General features: G+C 37.7%; 2 protein-coding genes and 1 non-coding gene across 3 annotated transcripts in view; 1 reads left to right on the top strand and 2 right to left on the bottom strand.

Moving 5' to 3' along the window:
* Positions 1 to 1,388: 1,388 nt before the first annotated feature.
* pex13 (peroxisomal biogenesis factor 13) lies at positions 1,389 to 9,589 on the bottom strand. The gene is made up of 4 exons (XM_077239497.1): positions 9,222 to 9,589; positions 8,074 to 8,798; positions 2,833 to 2,955; positions 1,389 to 2,572 (listed from the first exon to the last, which is right to left on the bottom strand). The coding sequence occupies exons 1-4, from the start codon at positions 9,290 to 9,292 to the stop codon at positions 2,214 to 2,216; spliced, it is 1,278 nt and encodes a 425-aa protein (XP_077095612.1). The 5' UTR covers positions 9,293 to 9,589; the 3' UTR covers positions 1,389 to 2,213.
* Positions 9,590 to 10,050: 461 nt separating this feature from the next.
* Positions 10,051 to 10,161, bottom strand: trnal-caa (transfer RNA leucine (anticodon CAA)). The gene is made up of 2 exons: positions 10,124 to 10,161; positions 10,051 to 10,096 (listed from the first exon to the last, which is right to left on the bottom strand). It is a non-coding gene; the product is annotated as a tRNA-Leu (tRNA).
* A 1,885-nt stretch (positions 10,162 to 12,046) lies between these two features.
* The window catches only part of pdzd8 (PDZ domain containing 8), a 45,871-nt gene continuing 36,779 nt past the window's right edge, over positions 12,047 to 21,138 (top strand). Inside the window, exon 1 of the mRNA XM_077239496.1 lies at positions 12,047 to 13,084. Within this exon, the coding sequence (XP_077095611.1) occupies positions 12,198 to 13,084 (887 nt within the window). The 5' untranslated portion in view covers positions 12,047 to 12,197. The remainder of the gene's footprint in view (positions 13,085 to 21,138) is intronic.

The following is a 21,138-nucleotide window of genomic DNA, read 5'->3' as shown; positions in this document are numbered from 1 at the left end:
AGGTGCGCGCCGGCGTCCCCGTTGCCAGGCGACAGCCCCAACATTCTATTTGATTGATCGGATTCTGTTTTTAATATGGGCCCCAGAGAAACACAAATTCATTTACTCTCTTTAATCAGATCAGTTAGATTTCTGAAAGAAATGTAGAACTGTAGATATTCTGACTGACTAAAGGCTTATTTTTAGACAGAAAGATATTGTTCAGTACAACTGTGGGGCACATCAAAGTCTAAATTATTGTGCAATACAGTCTCCTGATTTAATAACCATAGTGTGCAGCCATAACCATGGATTTAACTGGTATAGGCTACACTACCATTTGAAAGTTTGGGGTTAGTATGTTTTCATTATGGCCATTTTAGCTTAAATTGGACCCAGCCTTACTCGTCGTAATTGCATTTTTACTAGTAAGAATTCAATTGGAGAGCTCTCTAATCCAATTCTTACTAGTAAGAATGCAATTACAGAGCTCTTTAATTCAATTCTTACTAGTAAAAAAACGATTTAAAGATATGTATAATTACAGAGCTCTGTAATTGAATTAGAGAGCTCTGCAAATGCATTCTTACTAGTAACAACTGAATTAGATAGCTCTCTAATTCAATTCTTACTAGTAAGAATACAATTGCAGAGCTCTTTAATTCAATTTGAGAGCTCTCTAATTGTAATTGATACTAGTAAGAATTACAATTAGAGAGCTCTACAATTGAATTCTTACTAGTAAGAGTTACAATTAGAGAGCTCTCTTATTGCATTCTTACTAGTAACAAGTAATCAATAGTAGTACTACTAGTAGTACTAGTAATCAATTCAATTGAGAATTGTAAAGCTCTCTAATTGAATTGTTACCAGTAAAAAGGCAGTTACGATGAGTAAGGCTGGGTACAATTTAAGCTAAAACGGCTTGCCATATTTCTTTAATTAATACTTTTACTCAGCATGGACATATTGAATTGATCAAAAGTGACAATAAAGACATTTATTATGTTGCATTATGAGGTTATTATGATTTCTTTTTAACATAAATTCTGATCTTTTGAACTTTCATCAAAGAAATCTGAAAAAAAATATTAAGCAGCACAACTGTTTTCATCATTGAACATAATAAGAAATGTTTCTTGAGCAGCAAATTAGAATCATTTCTGAAGGATCATGTGACACTCAAGACTGACGAAACGATGCTGAAAATTCAGTTTTGCCATCACATGAATAAAATATTTAATAAATTATTAAAATAGAAATCAGTTGTTTTAAATTATAATATTTCACAATATTACTGTATTTATGTACTAGTAAATAGAGCCTTGGTGACCACAAGAGACTCCTTTATAACACATCTAAAAATGACCAACCCCATACTTTTGAACAGTAGAGAAACCGATTGTGTATCGTGTTACACATTTTTATTACTTCTTTTTATTTATTTCCAAATGCAATTTCTTAACCAGCTGAATGTCAATCAGTAATTCTGTAATCTTAGAAATGTTGGAACTATTATACAACTGAAAATGACAGGATATATATATTTACTGGCAAAATAATTGCTTGTATTTACATAATTACATACTGAGTAGCTTTATGAGAAAACAAACTAGCCTGAAAACACAGAAAAATGCACAAACTAATCCTTGATACAACAGCTTAAAAAGAAACTATTAAATATTCACAACATTGAAGAAAGATGAACAGAAATCTAAAACTCTTACATTGGAGAAAATTCCCATAATGAAATTCACAAGAAAAACTCTATTACAAATTCAGATTGATATAAGAACTCACAAGTTAAACTAATCAGATGCATTAACAGTGTATACATGAATGACAACATATTTGTAACATTTTATGCTTAAAGCAAGCATATCATTACAAATTGTATCCATTATTCTTCTAAATAAATTAATGGGTCTTATTAACACAAACTTACAAACTATAATGTTGAAATATCCACCATTTTTGTTATAGGAAAAAAAAAACATTTGTAATGGCTTTGAGCCTAAAAGTCTACTGAAATTTGTGAAATTATGCAGTTCAAATGATACATTATAAAGGTATAGGACTATTCACCTCCCTTTCAATACCTTCATTTTTCATTTGTTCCTCTCCTGATTGGTCCAACAGCTAAAAAAGCTGTTGGACCAATTTATATAGAGGGTGATACATTCTAATCAAGCATACACTCTTAGCTCCCACCAATACACACACACACAGATTATTTACAAGTCCATCTTTTCAGAGGTGATCACTACAGTATCACTGTTATTATTTGTGGAAGGTTGCACCTCCAGAGTAGCATGAAGGCCTTGTGTCTCCCCGTAAACAGACTCCAGCAGATCATCTGGATGTGACGTGGTAGGGACAGCCAGCCTGGAGTTGGGAAGAGAAGCTGTAGCCAGTGCAGTTTGAGGTGCTGGAAGGTTCTGTGCCGCCTGCTGGGCCTGTGCCATCCTCTCTAATTCTGCATGCTTTCTGCCTCTCCTCCGGCCCAACACTTTAACGTAGTTGGCAGGGACGAGGCCAGTGATCTGCCCATCCACACTGGCTAACAGCCAGCCACGCACCCTGGGCTGATGTTCTGCAAATAAGAGTGAAATACATTGAGTACAAACTGTAAGACAATGCCTAGAACAAAATGTACATGATACAAAGTGTATATGCTTGACATCGGTCAAATTTAAAACATTACATTGTTGATGAGTTGCTGTGTAAAAAGGATTTGTGTTTTATTTAAATTTTCCCATTGGATTATCTAGAGAGTGTGTTTGCGTGTGTTAAAGTGTTGAAGTACACTTCTGTTCAGATTATGTTAAGAATGTGTCTTGTTCTTGTTCTTACCTTTAGGGGCAAGATTAAGCATGTCTCCAGCCTGTAGAGAGATCTCTTCCTCAGACGAAGCTGTGAAGTCATACTCGGCTCGTGCTACTACATGGTCATCCTCCCCACTTGCCCAGTTAGTGGCTGAAAAACAGAACATATCTTATATTAAGCACAAAAATATAGACACGACTACATATAAAGCTGCTTTTTCAGACACATACCAAAAAAAAAAAAAAAAAAAAAACTACATACAAACATGTTTGAGGGCTAAACAATAAAGGTTGCCTGACAGCCTGGGGTCATCATGAAAGACACCTGGGACAGTTGTCGGTTTTGTACCTTTAATAACATTTTATCTTTATTTAATTTATGCAGTTTTATTTAACATTTTTCATAATTTACTCATTTATTACGTTTTTGTGGCAGGGCCAGTGATTATTTTGAATGGGCCAGTAAAAAAAATCCTTATTGTTGAGCCGTGCATTTACTGTAGAGCAGAAAATATTTGTATAAGGTGCTGATGTATGCACAGTGATAGAATGACTCAGTCCTGCAACAAATTCAGTGACAAGTCTAAGCCTAACTGAGAAGTGCAGGAGTTTCTTTCAGTGATGTTTGTTTAGTGGTACAATATACTGTCACTTTTTTGACCAATTTATTGCATCCTTTCTGAATAAAATTATTAATTTATTGGTAACACTTTACAATAAGGTTTCATTAGTTAAAATGAGTTAACTCTTTATTTAACAAACTAAGAATGAACAATCCTTCCACAACATCTATTAATCTTAGTTGATGTTAATTCAACATTTACTAATACATTATTAAAATTAAATGTTGTATTTGTTAATAGTTAATACAGCACTGAACTAACATGAACAAACAATGAACAGCTGGATTTGTATTAACTAACATTAACGATTAATATATACTGTAACAAATGTATTGCTCATTGTAAGTTCATGTTAGTTTCTACATTAACTAATGTTAACAAATTACACCTTAAAGTGCCCCATTATGGTTTTTCGAATATTCACTTTCATCCACTGTGTAATATAGCTGTTTGTGAATATTATAAACGTTCTGCTAAGTTGTAGAGTCGAAAGTGCGCGATACATTATTTAAGTTATTGTCTCCATAAAGAAAGAATCTACTCAGAACTGCCTAAACGAGTCGTTTGTAATTTGAATCCCACAGCGTGACGGTTCTACGTCACTAGAAAATACATTTACATAATGTCCACCTATGTTGTACGTTGTCCTGCAAACAACTTGATCCGCCCTCAAACGCGTCAATTTACAGAGACTGCTACTCAAAACTCAGAGTTCAACGCAGTATTCGCAAAACGCTTGCTCTTGAAATATGGGTCAGTATCCAGTTTATTTGGACCAGCTTGCTCCTCAGAATCACAACCTGTTAGTATGATTAATTGTTGTTGTATATATTTTCCTCTGGGTGTTCAAAATACGTAGCTTTGTGTTTTATATTGTGACAGTTTGGCTAACCGGCTAACTCGTTTATTACTGCAGCTGTCTATTACTGTCTTACTGAAATACTTTTGCTAAGTAGGCCTAGCTGTGGGCCACTATTACCTAAAACTTTCTATTAATGCAGATGTCAGTAGTTCTTACTACTTTAAGTAAAGATAAAGGATGGAGCAAGATTTGTTTTGTAAACTTTAATGTTACATCAGCAGGGATTAAAGTGAAAAAAATTCTTCTGACTGAATTTTTTTTCAGGCCAAGTCATATTCCTTGAACTTTATTTAAATAGTCGAGACCAATAGCGTTTTAAGGGGAGATGTTTTAAACCTCTTTAATATTGCCAGTTTGCGTATTTTAAAAGCTATTTTAATCTATGAAAAAATTAGCTTGACAAATTATCAACCATCTACATAACTTTTCAGTGCATGTTTTTATTTATCTTATAAGACCAAACAATGCTAAACTATATTAATATATAGTTTGTTCCATGGCAAATCCCTTTGGCTGAGGGCAAAGTGAAGTTTCATAACTTTATATATTTAGGCTATTTAACTTTGTACCCTATTAGAGAGCTGACTTATGTTTGACCGAATTGTTTGATTTATTTCTCATTGCATAGCTTCTTATAGCCTACCTATTAGGCTACTTATACTTTTATACTGGATATTATTGATCATTAAAGCTGACATTTAACAAAAAGAGACAGGGTTGTGTAATGTTATATATTCTAAAATATATAAAATGTTCTTTATATATATTTTACTATGCATTCTCTTTACTGTATGTGTACATGCATAATAAAATAAAACGATACAACCCTGTCTCTGTTTGTTAAATGTCAGTTTTAATGATTAATAATGTTTCATATTTTTGAAATGAAAACAAAAATAAGCAGGGTTGTGTTTTATATTTCTTGTTGTTAGAAATATATGCAGTGAAGATATCAATGTGCATTGCCTGAACCACATTTGTGTGGCCATTAATATGTTTGTTTATGATAATATGTTCATTTATAAATGAAAAGAGGTGTTTTATATATATTTCATTTTATTGTTGATGAAAAGAGGCAGAGTTGTATTTTATACCATATTTCGTTTTATTGTTGTCTAAAATATACATAAAGAGATAACCGGAGTAGCCAGAGCGGGCTGAGTGACGCGATCAAGAACGCCGATGTTCCATTTGCAGAATAAACGTACTCGCGTCCTCTCGTCCTCGGGAGTTCGTTCTCCTGAGTCGAACTTGGCAAGTCCGAAGTATGCGTAGGCCTACTCGTATTGAGAAACGGCGTTCTGTTTTCTATCATGCGCCAGTGCACGTTTGCGATGGTGTAATATGCACGCAAACGCACCAGGGTTGGATAGAATCAAGTTGAGTGTGAAACCAGATCAACGCTGCGGGGGGCGCTGGGAACAAACGCGCTCCGATTCGGACCGCAGCAAACCAGCTGTACCCTGACATGCACTTATCCAAAAAGATTAACTGAGTGAACACGGAGCAGTTTTTCCGTGAGCGGGAATTGAAAACCCGGACTGGCCCATAAGCAAAGTGATTACAGAATGTTAGAGTGGAGAGAGGATGTGCTTTCGCTCAAATCCAGGCTTTATCACATTCCCCTCAGTAGGGTGAATACACCTCGTCTTTCCTTAAAGCTCCAGTAGGTAACTTTTGTAAACAAATATTTGTTAAAACTGTCATTATGTCCTGACAGTAGAATATGAGACAGATAATCTGTGAAAAAATCAAACTTCTCTGGCTCCTCCCGGTGGACCTATTGCCATTTGCAGAAATACACCGCTCCCGGTCAGAAACAACCAATCAGAGCCAGGAGGAGTGTCAATCACGCTCATGTACGCGCTGATCACCCCTCTCTTGCACAGAACGAGCGAGTACCGTCGTTCGTGAATTTCCTGTTCGAACTCGTTCATCCAAAAAGGAACGAATCTTTTTTCGAGTCATTTCGTTCATTCAACGAACGAAATGACTCGCCAAAAAAAATTTGTTCATTTTGATGAACGAGTTCGAACAGGATCACGAACGTGCATCACAGAACAGAGCAAGGCGAGCATTTGTGCTTATAAAACTTAAAGTTTTTTATTTATTTTTGAAATGACCGATCGTTTCGCTAGATAAGACCCTTATTCATCGTCTGGTATCGTTTAAAGCCCTTTGAAGCTGCGCTGAAACTGTCATTTGGTCCTTGAAACGTTTGTGTCCTATTGAAGTCCATTATATGGAGAAAAAGCCTGGAATGTTTTCATCAAAAACCTTAATTTCTTTTCGACTGAAGAAAGAAAGACATGGACATCTTGGATGACATGGGGGTGAGTAAATTATCAGCAAAAGTTTTTTAAAAAGTGAACTAATCCTTTAACGTTATCTTACTATTTATATCTTATAGAAAGAGTGCAACGTTATAAATTTACATGTATTGCAAAATACATAATGATTCGAGGACCAAGTTTGTAGTCAATGTATGGGCAGGCCATAGTCAATGTAAAGCATATTGTTGATGTTTCGTCCCTATTAGTGAATGTTCCATAACTGTTTATAATCCGCCGTCATCGATGGTCCTGCTTACTAGCCTGCGCGTTCACGGCAGGCTCCGCTGTGGGGGAGGAGCTGTGGAGGGAGGGCTGTAGCGCAGCAGAGAGCAAGGGGGTTGGACCTGTAAGTTGTGCTTGTTCAAATTTTCAGGCTAAGTCAACATTTTCTCAAAACTCCCTACTGCAGCTTTAATTTAAGACCTATTCAAACTAAAACTAAGACATTTATCACACTATTTGAGAAATGAAAGCCTATTTACGGCCTTAAAATTATGAAAAGTGAATTTAGGACATTAAGGAACATAAGGACAGACGGGAACCCTGCAATTGACGGAAATCCGTCATAGACTCTCTGCAATTAACGGAAATCCGTCGTAGCGACGGAGAACTTTAATCGCTGCATCAGTCATTCACGTTAGTGCTCGGCTAACGTATGCACCGTTATTGGTACAGTTAATACAGTTCCTGCATGTCCACCGAAAAATTAGAAATATAAACATTGGTTTGTTGATGAACATACACTTGTTAATGCTGATGGTGAGGAATTACAGTTCAAACATCTCATAATTTCTATCAAAATGATATCAGCATATCACTGAGAAACGTCCTGATCAAGTCTTTTTTGCGATGGAGGTTCGGGTTGAACTAGTTCTTCCAATGTTTCATCATCGGACTTCCGCTCGGATTGATATGGTAAAATAGACGTCGTAGTTACTGTCTTTGCAGGGTGTACAATCGCTGAGCTTTAGGAAGCCTTCGGACGGAATTGAAGTTCAGTTATGGTAATGGGCATTTAGCTTCCGAAATACGCTCTATGCGGTAGACCAATCACAACAGACTGGGGTGTCTGGCCAATCAGAGCAGAGCAGGCTCTCGGAAAGGACGCATTTTAGAGAGACTGATTCATCTGCCAAGTCGTTGTGGTGATGTGCAATGTATATTACGAGAAAATTAAACTGCCTTTAAAATAGCATAATAGGGGCACTTTAAGTGTTACCAATTTATTTAAAAAAAAAATCTTACTGACCCCTTACTGACCCCGATTTTTGAACAGTAGAGTAAATCATTCTCATTAACAGTCCCATGGTCCTACGTTAAAGCCAAAATAGAAACAGAAGTGATAGGTATTGAATAAAACCGGACTCATGTCAGACCAATAAAAAGTGAGAAGATTCGGTGAGGTTTAAGACTGGAATGAGAACAGACTGAACATGAAGGGAATGTCTCACCATTTTCCTCAGGACCCTCAGCAGACCTCAAAAGCCTCCAGATCAAATACGGCCCTCCAAGAACGACAGCAAAAAACAAGAAAATGGGCCATGATTTGACTGAATTCACTCTGGGGTCATCAATCCCTGCACCTCTGGTTCCGGAAGCAGACACCACAGAGGAGGCCGCACTGTCAGCCCACAAATCATCCACCTCTGAATCCTGACGTAATCCCAGCAGCCTCTGCAGCCTGCGATATAGGTATCTAAGGGTCCTAACCAGGGCGAAAGCAGACAGCACTTTTGTGAAATGTATGCGTAAGCGGGAGAAGTGATTGGCCACATCCAGAACAGCGCGAAAGCTGTTATAGACAGCAGAGAAAGTAGCGTCCATCATCATGCTGACCGACGAGAAGGCGTGGACAATGCTCTCAATGGACTGAAACGCTCCGCGGCTGCTCTCCTCCGCCTGCTGGACAAAACGGCTGGGTGGGACCTCGTCCCCTAAGTTATAACGGTTATAACCCAGGCCACCTCCAACTGCATAACCACTGTAGCTGTAGGGGCTGTAACCCCCTCCATACATGGAGCTTCCATAAGGGCTATATGAGGAGGGCAATGAGCTGTATGTAGGGCGGTATGCCTGTTGGACGGATCTTGGAGGGATTGGTGGTGCCACACGTGTTAGAAGTGGAGGACCAGACATTGATGGCCCACTATGTGATGCTGATCCAAAGTCAGTAGAGCTAGATATAAGAAAATAAAAACATTCAAAAGAAATGGCATATCTTTAGAAAAGCACTAATAATAAAACATAGTTAAAAGTTGTCAAATATTCTCTATTTAAAAGTAAAAGACTGAACACAGTATGTGTGAACTTTGACACTCACATGCAAACACTTATTGACATGCTCGAGTACGAGCCAAACATTAAGTTTACGTAAGTTAACTTAACAACAAAAGTATACTTGTCAATACAACCATACAGAACTTTGTTCAGAATCGCTGTAACACCAAACGAATGCACCTACTTTTTATGTTTACAACAAAAATACCACTACGTCAAATGTAGATTTTATATTTGCTTGAGAGCTAATAGGTTTGCTAGCGTTCCAACACTCCGTCTTTTGGACATGCTGCTGGCCAAAATAAGACGGTTTATTACGAACCGATAGTTTACTGGTCCAGTTATGGTTCCAGGGATTCGCCTTTCCCATGGTTTTGGTGGAGGCTGTGCCATTATTTAATATTTTACACCAAAAGTCGAGCTGCACAATAAACGTCAGGAACAGAAACTGTCCCAATTCGCCAGACTAAAGCAATCGATAATTCTCACAGTTCTGACTGTCTTTCGACACGAGACTAAAGCAATCTATAATTGAATCGATGTGGTCGTTTCTGTGTTTTTCGTCTTAAGTTTTACTTCTTTAACAATAATGTGTGTGAGGATTCGTTAATAAATTCAATATCTAATTCCGGTGATCTGCCGCTAAAATGCCTGAAACCAGACTGCTTATTCGTATGGTGGTGCATATCAAGCACGATCACTGACTAATCTAAAATATTTTAAATATAAATCGTGACCGTGAGACGTGACAGCTAGAAATCTGTTGTGGATTTTACATTGCTCTAGCTCACGACGCACCGCGTGAATAAACCTTGTTTTAATTTTGAGTCCTGTTCTGTCACTCTAAAAGACTCTTGTCAGAAGTGGGATTTGATCCCAAGTCCCTCGGCAATTATGACAAGGAGAAGATAGCCTTGTAATTATAAAATATGATTATAATTCCATATTTTACTCTACAGACTTTTTTTCTTGTAAACTTAGCCTAGCCTAATAGATTCAAAATTGTCTCAAAAACAGATTTTATTTATATTTTAAACATCGCTCGTTTAGTGATCATTGATATTTGTCTAATTTCACACACAGGCTATATTGTTTAAGTCATTAAATCGTATATGTAAGGTATTTTTTTATTTCGAAAATCTAAAACACATTGTCAGAAGTGGGATTTGAACCCACGCCTCCATTCGGAGACCAGAAACCTCATCATCTGAGAAGGATATAACCCTTGAGTCTGGCGCCTTAGACCGCTCGGCCATTCTGACACGAAGAAATGCTTGCACTGGAATAGTCTGGAACATGCACTAATAACCCTAGTGGCAATTTGTTTTATTATTTAGCTGATTTTTAAATAAAATATAAATAAACATAAAATTCCTACTGTCAAATTGTATCCTTCACAATTACAATCTGAGCATAGTTTTATTGTCTCAGAAACATCTTCTTACTATGCTTTCATCATTTTCTTTCTTTCAAATCCATTCATGTTTTATTGCTTTACCCTTCTCCCAAACCCAGTCTTTCAATGATTGAGTATTAACTGTCATTAGTCAATTCAATCAAATGCAAATGTAGTACGTATAGCTCCTTTCCCAATACACATAGTTTCAATTGGTTTCAATTGTCTCAAACAGCGTTTCAGCACCTTTACAAAAATGCTTGTTTCAGTGTTACACTTTTAGGTAGTAGGCCTAATCTGTTATCAGTCAGAGATGAGTGTATAAAATTGATGTCCATATGGTAGTAATATACACAGCTATAATATAATACGTTATGAGGTTAGTCCAGTTATGTAAAATGTAAAATTTGCGCCGGTTGCAATAAAGCAGAATGTAGCGCATTTTTGCCTGTTCTTATTTTGCAGCAATATCTTTGACAGCCCACAAGATGGAGCTGGATTAATGTTCACCTCAGTTTGGATTTGGTTTACCACATTTGTAATCTATTATAAATGTGTCTCTGGACTGGAATAGATCAGATCTACAGCACCAGTGAAACATGAGTTTGAAAGATCAAACAGGATTTGTGAGACTATTGCTGCCAGCCAACATGGGGATTAATTGTTTCAATCAAGTTAATGGCTGCACACCCAGTGGTTGAACATTGCTATTGGCTGAGAACAAAACACAATCCTCAGAAGCAGCTCCATATATTTATGACATATACATATACATTACATGTTGCTTTTGCATTTATACAAAACACTACATCAGAAGATTTACATTAATTTATCAAATAAAAAATGGTTTGGAACCAGGTCATTTTATTCAATGTATATCGAATTTCCAAATTAATAATAATAATAATGTTATTTTTAACATAACACCCCCCCATCCCATGGTCATTGCATTATATAATCACTTCCATCTAGCTGTAAAACTACATTCAGGACTTCAGGAGGAACACCCCCGCCTTGCCCCTATTCTCCATCATGAACAGCACTGTGGAAGCAGTGGAGTCATTCAGGTTCCTAGGCACCACCATCTCTCAGGACCTGAAGTGGGACAATCACCTGACTCTATTGTGAAAAAGGCCCAGAGTAATTCCTTTGCCTGCTTAGGAAGTTCAACCTGCCACAGGACCTGCTGACACAGTTCTACTCAGCCATCATTGAGTCTGTCCTGTATTCATCTATAACTGTCTGGTTTGGTTCAGCCACCAGTAAGACATCAGGAGACTACAACGGACAGTCCGGGCTGCTGAGAGGATTATTGGTGCCCCCATGCCCACCCTCCAGGACTCTTCCCGAGTGAGGAAAAGGGCATCAGAGACTCCACTCTCCCTGGCCACCTGTTTGAACTATTGCCTTCCCGACTGCACCTCAGATCAGGCACTTGAACATCTAGGGACAGGAACAGTTTCTTCCCACAGGCTAGTTCCCTCTTGAACAGTTAAATACCTTCCAAGAGCAATTCCACACTTTTTTGTGCAATATCCTTGTACATTTATTTAGTCCTATTTATTCATATTCATATTATTATTATTTTAATTACAAAAACTCATGACTAGTCAATAGTCAGCTTAAAACGTTTGAGTAAATGTTCCTTGTGAAATTTTTATTTGTCGAGATCACATCCATTCGGTGGCTGCCCGGCAGATGTCGTCATGACGCAGCACTTCCAGCGCGTTGACGTGATGATACGTTCCACCAATCAGCCGGAGTTTCCGAAGCCCAGCCAGGAAAGGAGCAGATGATATGGCAGCTTTGTGAGCGGCCAGGTGGAACTCGCTTTTGTTTAATCGGGCTGACAGCGGAACATGAGTACAGTTTAACCCGCACGCCGCAGCGGGGGATCCGAAAATGATATACCTGATATTAATTTCTGCCTTCTCCGGGGCTATCGTCACGCTCCTTCTGCAGCTCTTACTGGTGTACCGAAGGAGCCCCGAGCCTGTCGCTAGGACAGTTCAATATGTCAAAGCAGTTCCTGATCCTGCACTGAGGGATTACTTTAGCAACCAACAATGCGAATCAACGCAGCTACAACCGGATATCACATCGTCAGCCTCCAAACAATCGGAGGCCGCTTGTCCAAAGCAGCAAGAGACCACCGTCCCCAGCAGCAGCCCCAAACAGCAGCCGTCTTCGCCACCGCCTTCCCTGAGCGACTTTCAGCACGCCTCCAAAGCAGAGACATGCGATTTCCTCAATGCCATATTTCTGTTTTTATTCCGCGAGCTCCGAGACACCCCCGTCGTCAGGCACTGGATCACTAAAAAGATCAAGGTAGAGTTTGAGGAGCTCCTCCAGACCAAGACCGCCGGGCGTCTGCTGGAGGGGCTCAGTCTGCGGGATATCTCCCTGGGCAACTCGGTGCCCGTTTTCAAAACAGCCAGGCTCATGAAACCCGTGGCTCTCAATGAAGACAACATGCCAGAGGAGCTCAATTTCGAGGTTGACATAGAATATAACGGCGGCTTTCATCTGGCCATTGATGTCGATTTAGTATTCGGTAAATCGGCTTATCTGTTTGTGAAGATGACCCGGGTGGCGGGCCGCCTGAAGCTGCAGTTCACCCGCATGCCTTTCACGCACTGGTCCTTCTCCTTCCTGGAGGACCCGCTCATAGACTTCGAGGTGAAGTCTCAATTTGAGGGCCGTCCTCTGCCCCAGCTCACCTCCATCATAGTCAACCAGCTCAAGAGAGTTATCAAGAAGAAGCACACTTTACCGAACTACAAAATAAGGTAATGTCTAAGTGTCTTCATGCTGTCACATGCCAACTGCAATCTGCCCCTTGCTTGCCTTTGTCATGACAGTGACGTTCACCTGTGGTCTCTCAGGTCCATCAGCTACGGCTGGACAGTCACAGTTAGGTGTCTTGAAGAAGAATGAGTGTAGCTGATCCCAAAATTATTTCCCTGAATTCAGGTTACTTTTTTTATGGAGTAAAAAGACATCTATCTAAATATCTATATATCTACCATCAACTTTTGTGTGTTCATATCTGAATGGGGTTGTGAAAAGTGAACAAACAAAAATACTGTAGCACTGCAATAAGAGACTTCTGAGGTGATTGGTAAGGTCATGTGATGACAACAGTAAGCGTGCTGAGGGTGTGTAGGCTATGTTCATTTTCCCCGAGTGAAACTGGAAATGGAGCTCTCATTTGGTCGCAATTTCTTTTTACTGTGGTCACATTGCTGACTGTTTAAAGTGAAACAACTTCGAGTTTGAGTTACTTCCTGTTTTTAGCTGATAAAAATTACAAGGTCTGTGACTAAGGCGTTCAACTAACATGTGGATTGATTGCTGCATTCATCCACACCTCACTGCTCTCTATTACTCAACATTACTTGGTTGGCACACCTAAAACGTTTGGTTGCCAATAAAAATTAAGACATCTCAGTAAGTAACTTTCTCAGCTGTTTTAGGTTCTTTAGGATTAACATTGTCTTTGTAAGTCGCCAGGTTCACAAAATGGTCAGATGTTGTTTTTTTTGGCTCATCAGTCCAACTGCTCATCTTTATGTTGACATACTGTGTATGTGTGTGAACATAATGTTCAAATCACAAAGTCAAACATAACTCTGCACCACACTGTGATTTTATCCATTAAGTTAATTGTAGATTCCTTAAAAGACAAAAACAGCGCATTTGGTGCATTTGAACTTTGACCTCACACAGCTGGGTGGTGTGAGTAGTGAATTAAACCACTGTGCTCTCTGTTAAATGTCATACTTAGGCCCTATCTATTGATTAGAGTGTCTCAATACAAGAGCATGATTCCCAGCTAACAGGGAACAGTCTCCGAACGTTCGCTATCATTCTCAAAGTTATGAATAAACATTCTTCCAGTATGTTAATAGAATGTTAATTCAGACTTATCTGGTCTTTAATAATGTTCTCAAAATGTTAGCACAAAAGTTTTATTTATACTTTATTCAAGTAAAGTTTTGTTTTTGTTTTTTTTGGAAACATTTTAGTTGCACGTTCATCTGTTTAAAAAAAAAAAAGTTAATACTTCTTTCATTACCGTCCCAAAAGGTACGTTTGCGAAAAATGCAATGTTCCCTTAACGCTTGGATGATCAAAAATAGTTTTGAACGTACAGTTCAGAATATTCATAAATAAAGTTTTCATAACTTAAGGGGAACCTTAGCAAAACTTTCTCAGATCAGATGTTTGTTAGCTTGGTTAGTGCTGAGAGTTTAGACTTCATCACAGACTTTCCTTTGGATTCAGCATTAATGCTGTGCCCTCTGCTAAACACCATAAGGACGCGTGCTGCTCCAGAACTAAAAGAGTTTTAGTCATCACAACGCACAACCGGCAGCAAACTCTAACGCTTTACATTACCCAAAGGGAAAGAGCTTCTCAGTGTTGCGAGACATTAAATGAAACGCTCATTTTCTCAGTATTGCCTTCTTCCCAAAAGTGGAAATCACTTCTTTTGGTGGTTGAGATGGCAGATATTTTTCCTCTTTAATTCATCATGTTTTACTGCCTCAGAGTTCAATGTTTGCTTTAGGGCTGAGACAAAAAGTACTTACTGTTTAATTTGTCATGTGGGAGGTGATGTTAAGGAGCTGACAATATTCTCTTTTAAACAAGTGTGTGAGTGGGAACTTTGTTCAAAAAGCAGACAGCATGGCCCAGGGACAAAACAAGGGGGCAGACCACAATCCGTTTCAGTCATCTCTGTGTGGGATGGAAGTGTCACAGATGGAGGAGGTGTTCAGAGCAGGACAAGTATGTGGACCAAACTGCTGAAGACTTGGATTTACGTAGCGTGGTTAAAATCCTTTTAATATACTTTGGCAATAGATGTGGGATGAAAAAATCAATATATTTGCCGTCTCTATTTTAGATAACTGTTTTATGCATCACCAGGATGAAGAAAGAGTTTGTATAGATTATGGAAGTGCTTTTGGTAAAATTGTAATGATTAATAGTTAGGATGAGATAACATTATTCATTGTTATTATTTTTTGTGTGGAATACAGCACATATAATATCTCTTTAAAAAAAAAAGTTTATAAATTATGTCTGTTATGCTCACAAAGGCTACATTTATTATTTAATTATAATTGTGAAATATTACAATTTAAAGTAACTATTTTCTATTTTAATATATCTGCAGCATAATTACTCCAGTGTTACATGAATGATCGTTCAGAAATAATTATAATATGCTGCTTTGGTGCTCAAGAACATTTCTTGTTCAACATTGCTATCAATGTTGAAAACAGTTTTAATTAATAGTTTTTGGGGGGAACGTTTTTTTTCAGGATTTCTTGATAAATCAAAAGTAATCTTTTGTAACAAATATCTTTATTGTCACTTATTTAATGCACTCAATGCAAAAATAGTACTAATTTCTAACTAAATCTTACTGAATACTGACCCCGCACATGTAATGTGTGTGTGTGTGTGTGTGTATAAATATTCTTTATTTTGTAACTTTTGAACATCTTTTTTTCTTGGGAAAATGGGATTAAAATTATTGATGACTCATCATGCAGTCTTTATTTTTATCTTAAATTTAAAATATTTTCTATTAAATAACTTAAATGCAAAGCATGCTCACTAGTGATCTCAGTCTTTTGGAACTCGTACATTTGACAAAAATGCTGCATTTGCACTGATTCAGTGCAATATAAAGGGCATTTTCATGCAGGGAAATGCTCTAATTTCCTCAGCAAACACCTTCTGTTATTGTTTAGAGGACGGCCTGATTACGCTGATCCAGCCCCTTTGTCGGAATGTAGATCTTAAGAGTCCTCAAAGGCAGTTTTAAATTGAAATTGCCATCTTAATCTGCAAATGTGCCATGAAAATTCTGTATATTGGGAGATCTATCAAATACAATGTGTATAAAGAATCTAATTGGCTTACTGTTGCGGAGTAATACTTGAAGTAATAGTCTAACTATATAAATTGTTATAATTAGCTATTTAATGCACATGAGTCCTGTACTTTGTACCTGTGGGGGTATTTATATAACCCAAAACAGTATGATGTCATCTCTGGTGCATCCTGGATGGGCTCCATGTCACAGATGGCCAAAACTTGAGACTTCAGAAACGTGCGTTTGTTGTTGCATACTTGTTTTTCAAGTGTGTGTGAAGGAATTACTGTTTATCAAAATGTTTAGATGTAATTGTTAGGGGTTTTCCATCCCCATGATCACTCATTTCGTTATTACAAATGAATTATGAACTATGTTCTCAAGATGTTTGATATATGGTCCATATTGTGTTTGTGTGTGCATAAGAATGTATTTTTGCAATCTTCCAAGTATTTACCCCATACTGTCTTCGGTTACCTCAGTTGATGTCACGTCTGTGTGTTTGCGTGTCCAGCTGTTATTGATAGGTGTTTAATGACACCTTCTGTTCTCAAAGATGGAGTGACTGACTCTATCTTGGTATGTGTGGGCCAATTGGGGGGTAATCTGTACAAAAGAGTTACTGATAGGCCCCTATCAGCTGCATGCCCTTGAGCGAGGCTTGGGACGAATTTTCCTGACTGTGCTTATTTAATGGTCCAGTTCCTCAGAGGCACTAGAGAAACACATTCTCATTAGAGATAGACATGGCGTTCAATCCATTTATCCATCCGTGTGACACTGACGGAGTTTGGCTTTTTAAATGCCCTTTGCCAGAGAAACTGTCAACTGCTGCACTCGTTTGAAACTGTCAACTTACAGCTTCTTCCTGTGGAGCACATTCAGCGCAAACGGGAATTGATATCTCTGTCTCATGATTAACTAGCAACTTATGTTCAAAGTGAGAAGCATTTTTGTGTTTGCCATCTCCAGATCTGATTGGCTGGCTTTACTTCCAGGACAAATAGTTTTTGTGACTTATGGGTGTTTAATGAAGGGCAGGGACAATGTTGATATCGTAGCACATTTTTGGTCTGCCCAATTTTTATTGTGACGAGACAACCCATTTTGAAGGACTCATTTTGTAAGATGACCTAAAAACTTTTACAATTTTTATCACAAGTACAATTCAAGAATCTTTTAAAGGAATGTGTATATACAAACATTTTTGAATATTTTTTGAATCTTTAAAACACCTGAAGCTGATATGGCAATACAATTCAATACTACAACAACAATAATTTTGGCATCAATTTTTTTGACAGATTTAGTTTGAGGCACCCAGTAGTAACATGTTAAGTAAAATATCCATGAGAAAAGCTATACATTCTGCTCCATTTTCTGAGTTTTGTCTGTGAAATTACCACAACTTACTCTATAATGTGGTTTAATCTTTTTCAAATGGGCATGTACAATATTGGTAATCGGCAAAATATTAGAGATTATATTTTAAAATGTATTGCATGTATATCAGCCTCGCCTTTCCTGATTGCTGAAAGAGTTAGGGATGCACAAAATATCAGTAAAATTTTTACTATTGGCCAGTATTTGAGATTTTACCTTCTAACACAGTTAAAGTTGAGCTTTAAAAATTCTAATTATTAAAATTAAACAGTAATTCCTTCACACACACTTGAACAACAAGTATGCACACACACAACAAACACACATTTCTGAAGTCTCAAGTTTTGGCCATCTGTGACATGGAGCCCATCCAGGATGCACCAGAGATGACATCATACTGTTTTGGGTTATACCCCCACAGGTACAAAGTACAGGACTCAATGTGCATTAAATAGCTCATTAATGGACTAAATAGATACTAAATGTAATCTTTAGCAAATTTCAAAATGAATATCCATTGTTCATGATGTACATATGTTCTGAAGACTAAATTGACTAGCATTTAAAATGACTAATATTAGTTGTTAGTGTTTTAATTAATGCTGTCAAATCGATGAATCATGAAATCACACACATATAAACAAAAACTTTTATGTTTGATACGATTAATCGCAAATAGAATATATGGGTGTATTATATCACATCCTTGAGTGATCTCTGTCAGAGATATACTTAGTTTCCTTGTCGTCTCTTATCGCGGTTACGCTCACAAGATGTTGCTGTTCTGTGCCGTCTTGAAAGCTAGTAGTTTGAATGGGTTTTTAAGCTTTGCGGTTTAAAAACAAGTGAATTTAAAGTGTTCAAGCGCAATAAGCTGCGAAAGAGGACACATTTCGGTATATGCGTGCACTGTCTGAGAGAACACACCTGAAACGTGCGAACATATAGCCGCTTCTCATACAGCGTGTGAGTCCTGAACTTAGTGCCTTACTGGAAGAGTCAAATACACACACTTGTATGTCAGAATGCCCGCCTATGCTAGTATTCTCATAAACACAGACGTTTATGTCTTAAGTGAACGTTAATGGTTAAGAAAGCGCATGTGTATTGGATATTAGTTTATTAGTGCATCAGTGCATTCACTCTTAAAGTGACAGCAGCCTAATAAACATGCTTTGTTTTATTGTAGTTTATTATTTCTAGTGCTTAAAGGGTAAGTTCGGTGTTTTACAAGTAAAGCCCTATTTTAAGATCGTTTCTGATGAAATCGAATGGTTAAGATTAAAAATTTTTGGACACATGCTGCTGTCCCGAGAATTTAGGTTTTTGTGTTAGCACCCCCCCCCCCCCCCCCCCACCTATACAATGGTTTCATAAGTGCATTGAAACAATCATTCATATAAACGCATTAAACTTTAGTTTAGACCACTCACCGAGTGGTCTAGGGTGTTCACTGATATGCTCACGCAAAAATCGCTGGAAAAGTTGCTTTCCAACAGGTTTTATCGTAGTTTTTGGAAGAATGTCCGGTTGTGAGGAGTTTGGAAAAAAAGGTCCACAGTTTTACAACGAATGGTAAAACGCCTGTTGGAAAGCATCTTTTGCAGCGATTTAATGCGTGAGCATATCAGTGAACACCCCAGACCACTCGGTGAGTTTCACGTCTTTGTAAACTAAAGTTTAATGCGTTTATATGAATGATTGTTTCAATGCAAAAACAGGGCTTAAAACAGGGCTTTACTTGTAAAACGCCGAACTTACCCTTTAAAGTTTTTCAGGTAGGTCCATATCATTATATGGCAAAAATATCACATCACAATTTTTTTCAGGAAAATCATGATTTTATCACAATTCTTTTTCATTTTGGTTTTACTATTTTGACTGAGCATTACATCCAAACTAATGTCCCTATTTTAAAAACAAAGCTTTATAGGTAACAAAATATAAAATAAAAAAGAATAGCGGACATTTAAGCCAAAGTGGCGAAGATAAAAATCTTTGTCATTTATTTTCTTTGTTATTAAAAATTAAGAATAAAGATACACATTACACATACACAACTTATATAAATGAAATAAACAGTGCTTTATTTTTTCAGCTATAATAGGCTAGGTGTATTTAACAGTAGCCTTGGCTTGAAGAAAGTAATTAGAATAACAAATATGAAAATAAAACGCAACATAGACTTGATTCTTATTAAAGCTACTTTTAAAGTTCTCAGTCAAGAAGAGTGAGTGATTTCCTCTTTGTGTCTTTGTTTGTTTTGTTTTATTAACATTAAAGGGATAGTTCTCCCAAAAATTTAAATTTTCGTAATTTACTCTCTCAAGTTATTTTAAACCTGAATACGTTTCTTTCTTCTGTTGAAAATAAAAGTTATTTGAAAGAATGAGGGTAATCAAACAGTTGATGTACCCCAGTGACTTCCATAGTATTTTTTTTTTCCTACAATGGAAGTCAATGTGGACCAGCAACTGTTTGGTTAGCCACATTCTTCAAAATATCTTCTTTTGTGTTCAGCACAAGAAAGACATTAATACAGGTTTGGAACAACATCAGAGTGAGTAAATAATGAATTTTAATAATGACAAGGCATGTTCACTATTAGGCTACTGTCTCTTTAAAACCTGCACGCGACGCGTCTAATATGCACGCATTTGAGGAGCAGATTTTCTCTGTTTGCTTTCACTTAGACATAACCAACTTTGTTTATGTAAACCTTGTGTGTACTTGACAGTATTACCGCAATAGTACTTGAAAGAGAACTTAGTCCAGTAACCAGGCGCAGTTAGACAAGCTTTTAGTGCATGTGCACTTCGGGTGTGTGCGATCAGACAAGCGCACGTTAGAAAAGCGCATCAGCACGTGAATGACATGTTTAACCAGCAAGGCTTTAAAGGGGTGGTTCAGGATTTTGGACATTGGATCTCATTTCCAAGTTAGCCTGGGTGTTATTTATCAGTGGAGACAGTTTTCAAAAATTTTCATCCAGTCCTTCCAGTTGCATAGTTCGCCAGTGCTAGGCTAGGGCGAGTCAACGGTATCTGCTAGCCTGCCATTAAAAACAGTTTATCCACTCCACAGTACACCAAAAGCAAAGAAATTATAACGCCAGACTATCGATGTAAATGTCTGTTGAGAGAATAATGTTAGAAATCAAACTACTCTTGCATCTGTGAATCAGTGGCGGGCCGTGCATTTAACACCCTAGGCCTTCGGTGGTGTCCTACCTGAATTAATAACTTCTAATAGTGTAGCAGCGCACAGACTCTATATAATTGTGAAATTGCTGTTCCCTTTCGAGAACGTTCACTTCATATGGCGTAGCTATACGCAGTGGGAAAATTCCTTTTCTTGAGAATACTGAAGCCATTATTTTAAAACGCAGTGCAGCTGCACAGCGAGCATAGAGAGCGGAGCGTCTAGCTCGCTCATTGGCTGTGCTGCAGCAAGTTCTGTCTAGTAGTGTTAGTATTTTAGTACTATTTTGTTGCGAGTATTTCCTATCTCATCTTTTTTTTGCAACCCAAGTGTGAAAATATCTCATTGACTCAGTTCTACATTCGT

This window comes from Siphateles boraxobius, unplaced genomic scaffold, assembly GCF_051911475.1.
Source record: "Siphateles boraxobius isolate OS27281-9 unplaced genomic scaffold, OSU_SipBor_1 22, whole genome shotgun sequence".
Classification (NCBI taxonomy): domain Eukaryota; kingdom Metazoa; phylum Chordata; class Actinopteri; order Cypriniformes; family Leuciscidae; genus Siphateles; species Siphateles boraxobius.
Note: the sequence above shows the minus strand (reverse complement) of the source record. Positions and strands in the feature narration are given on the sequence as shown.

Coding starts and splice junctions, on each gene's coding strand:
- pex13 (XM_077239497.1), bottom strand. CDS start 9,292: ATGGCACAGCCTCCACCAAAACCATGGGAAAGGCGAATCCCTGGAACC. Junction 8,799..9,221: donor ACTGGACCAGTAAACTATCG/GTTCGTAATAAA, acceptor TCTTATATCTAG/CTCTACTGACTTTGGATCAG. Junction 2,956..8,073: donor TGAGGGTCCTGAGGAAAATG/GTGAGACATTCC, acceptor TCTGTTTTTCAG/CCACTAACTGGGCAAGTGGG.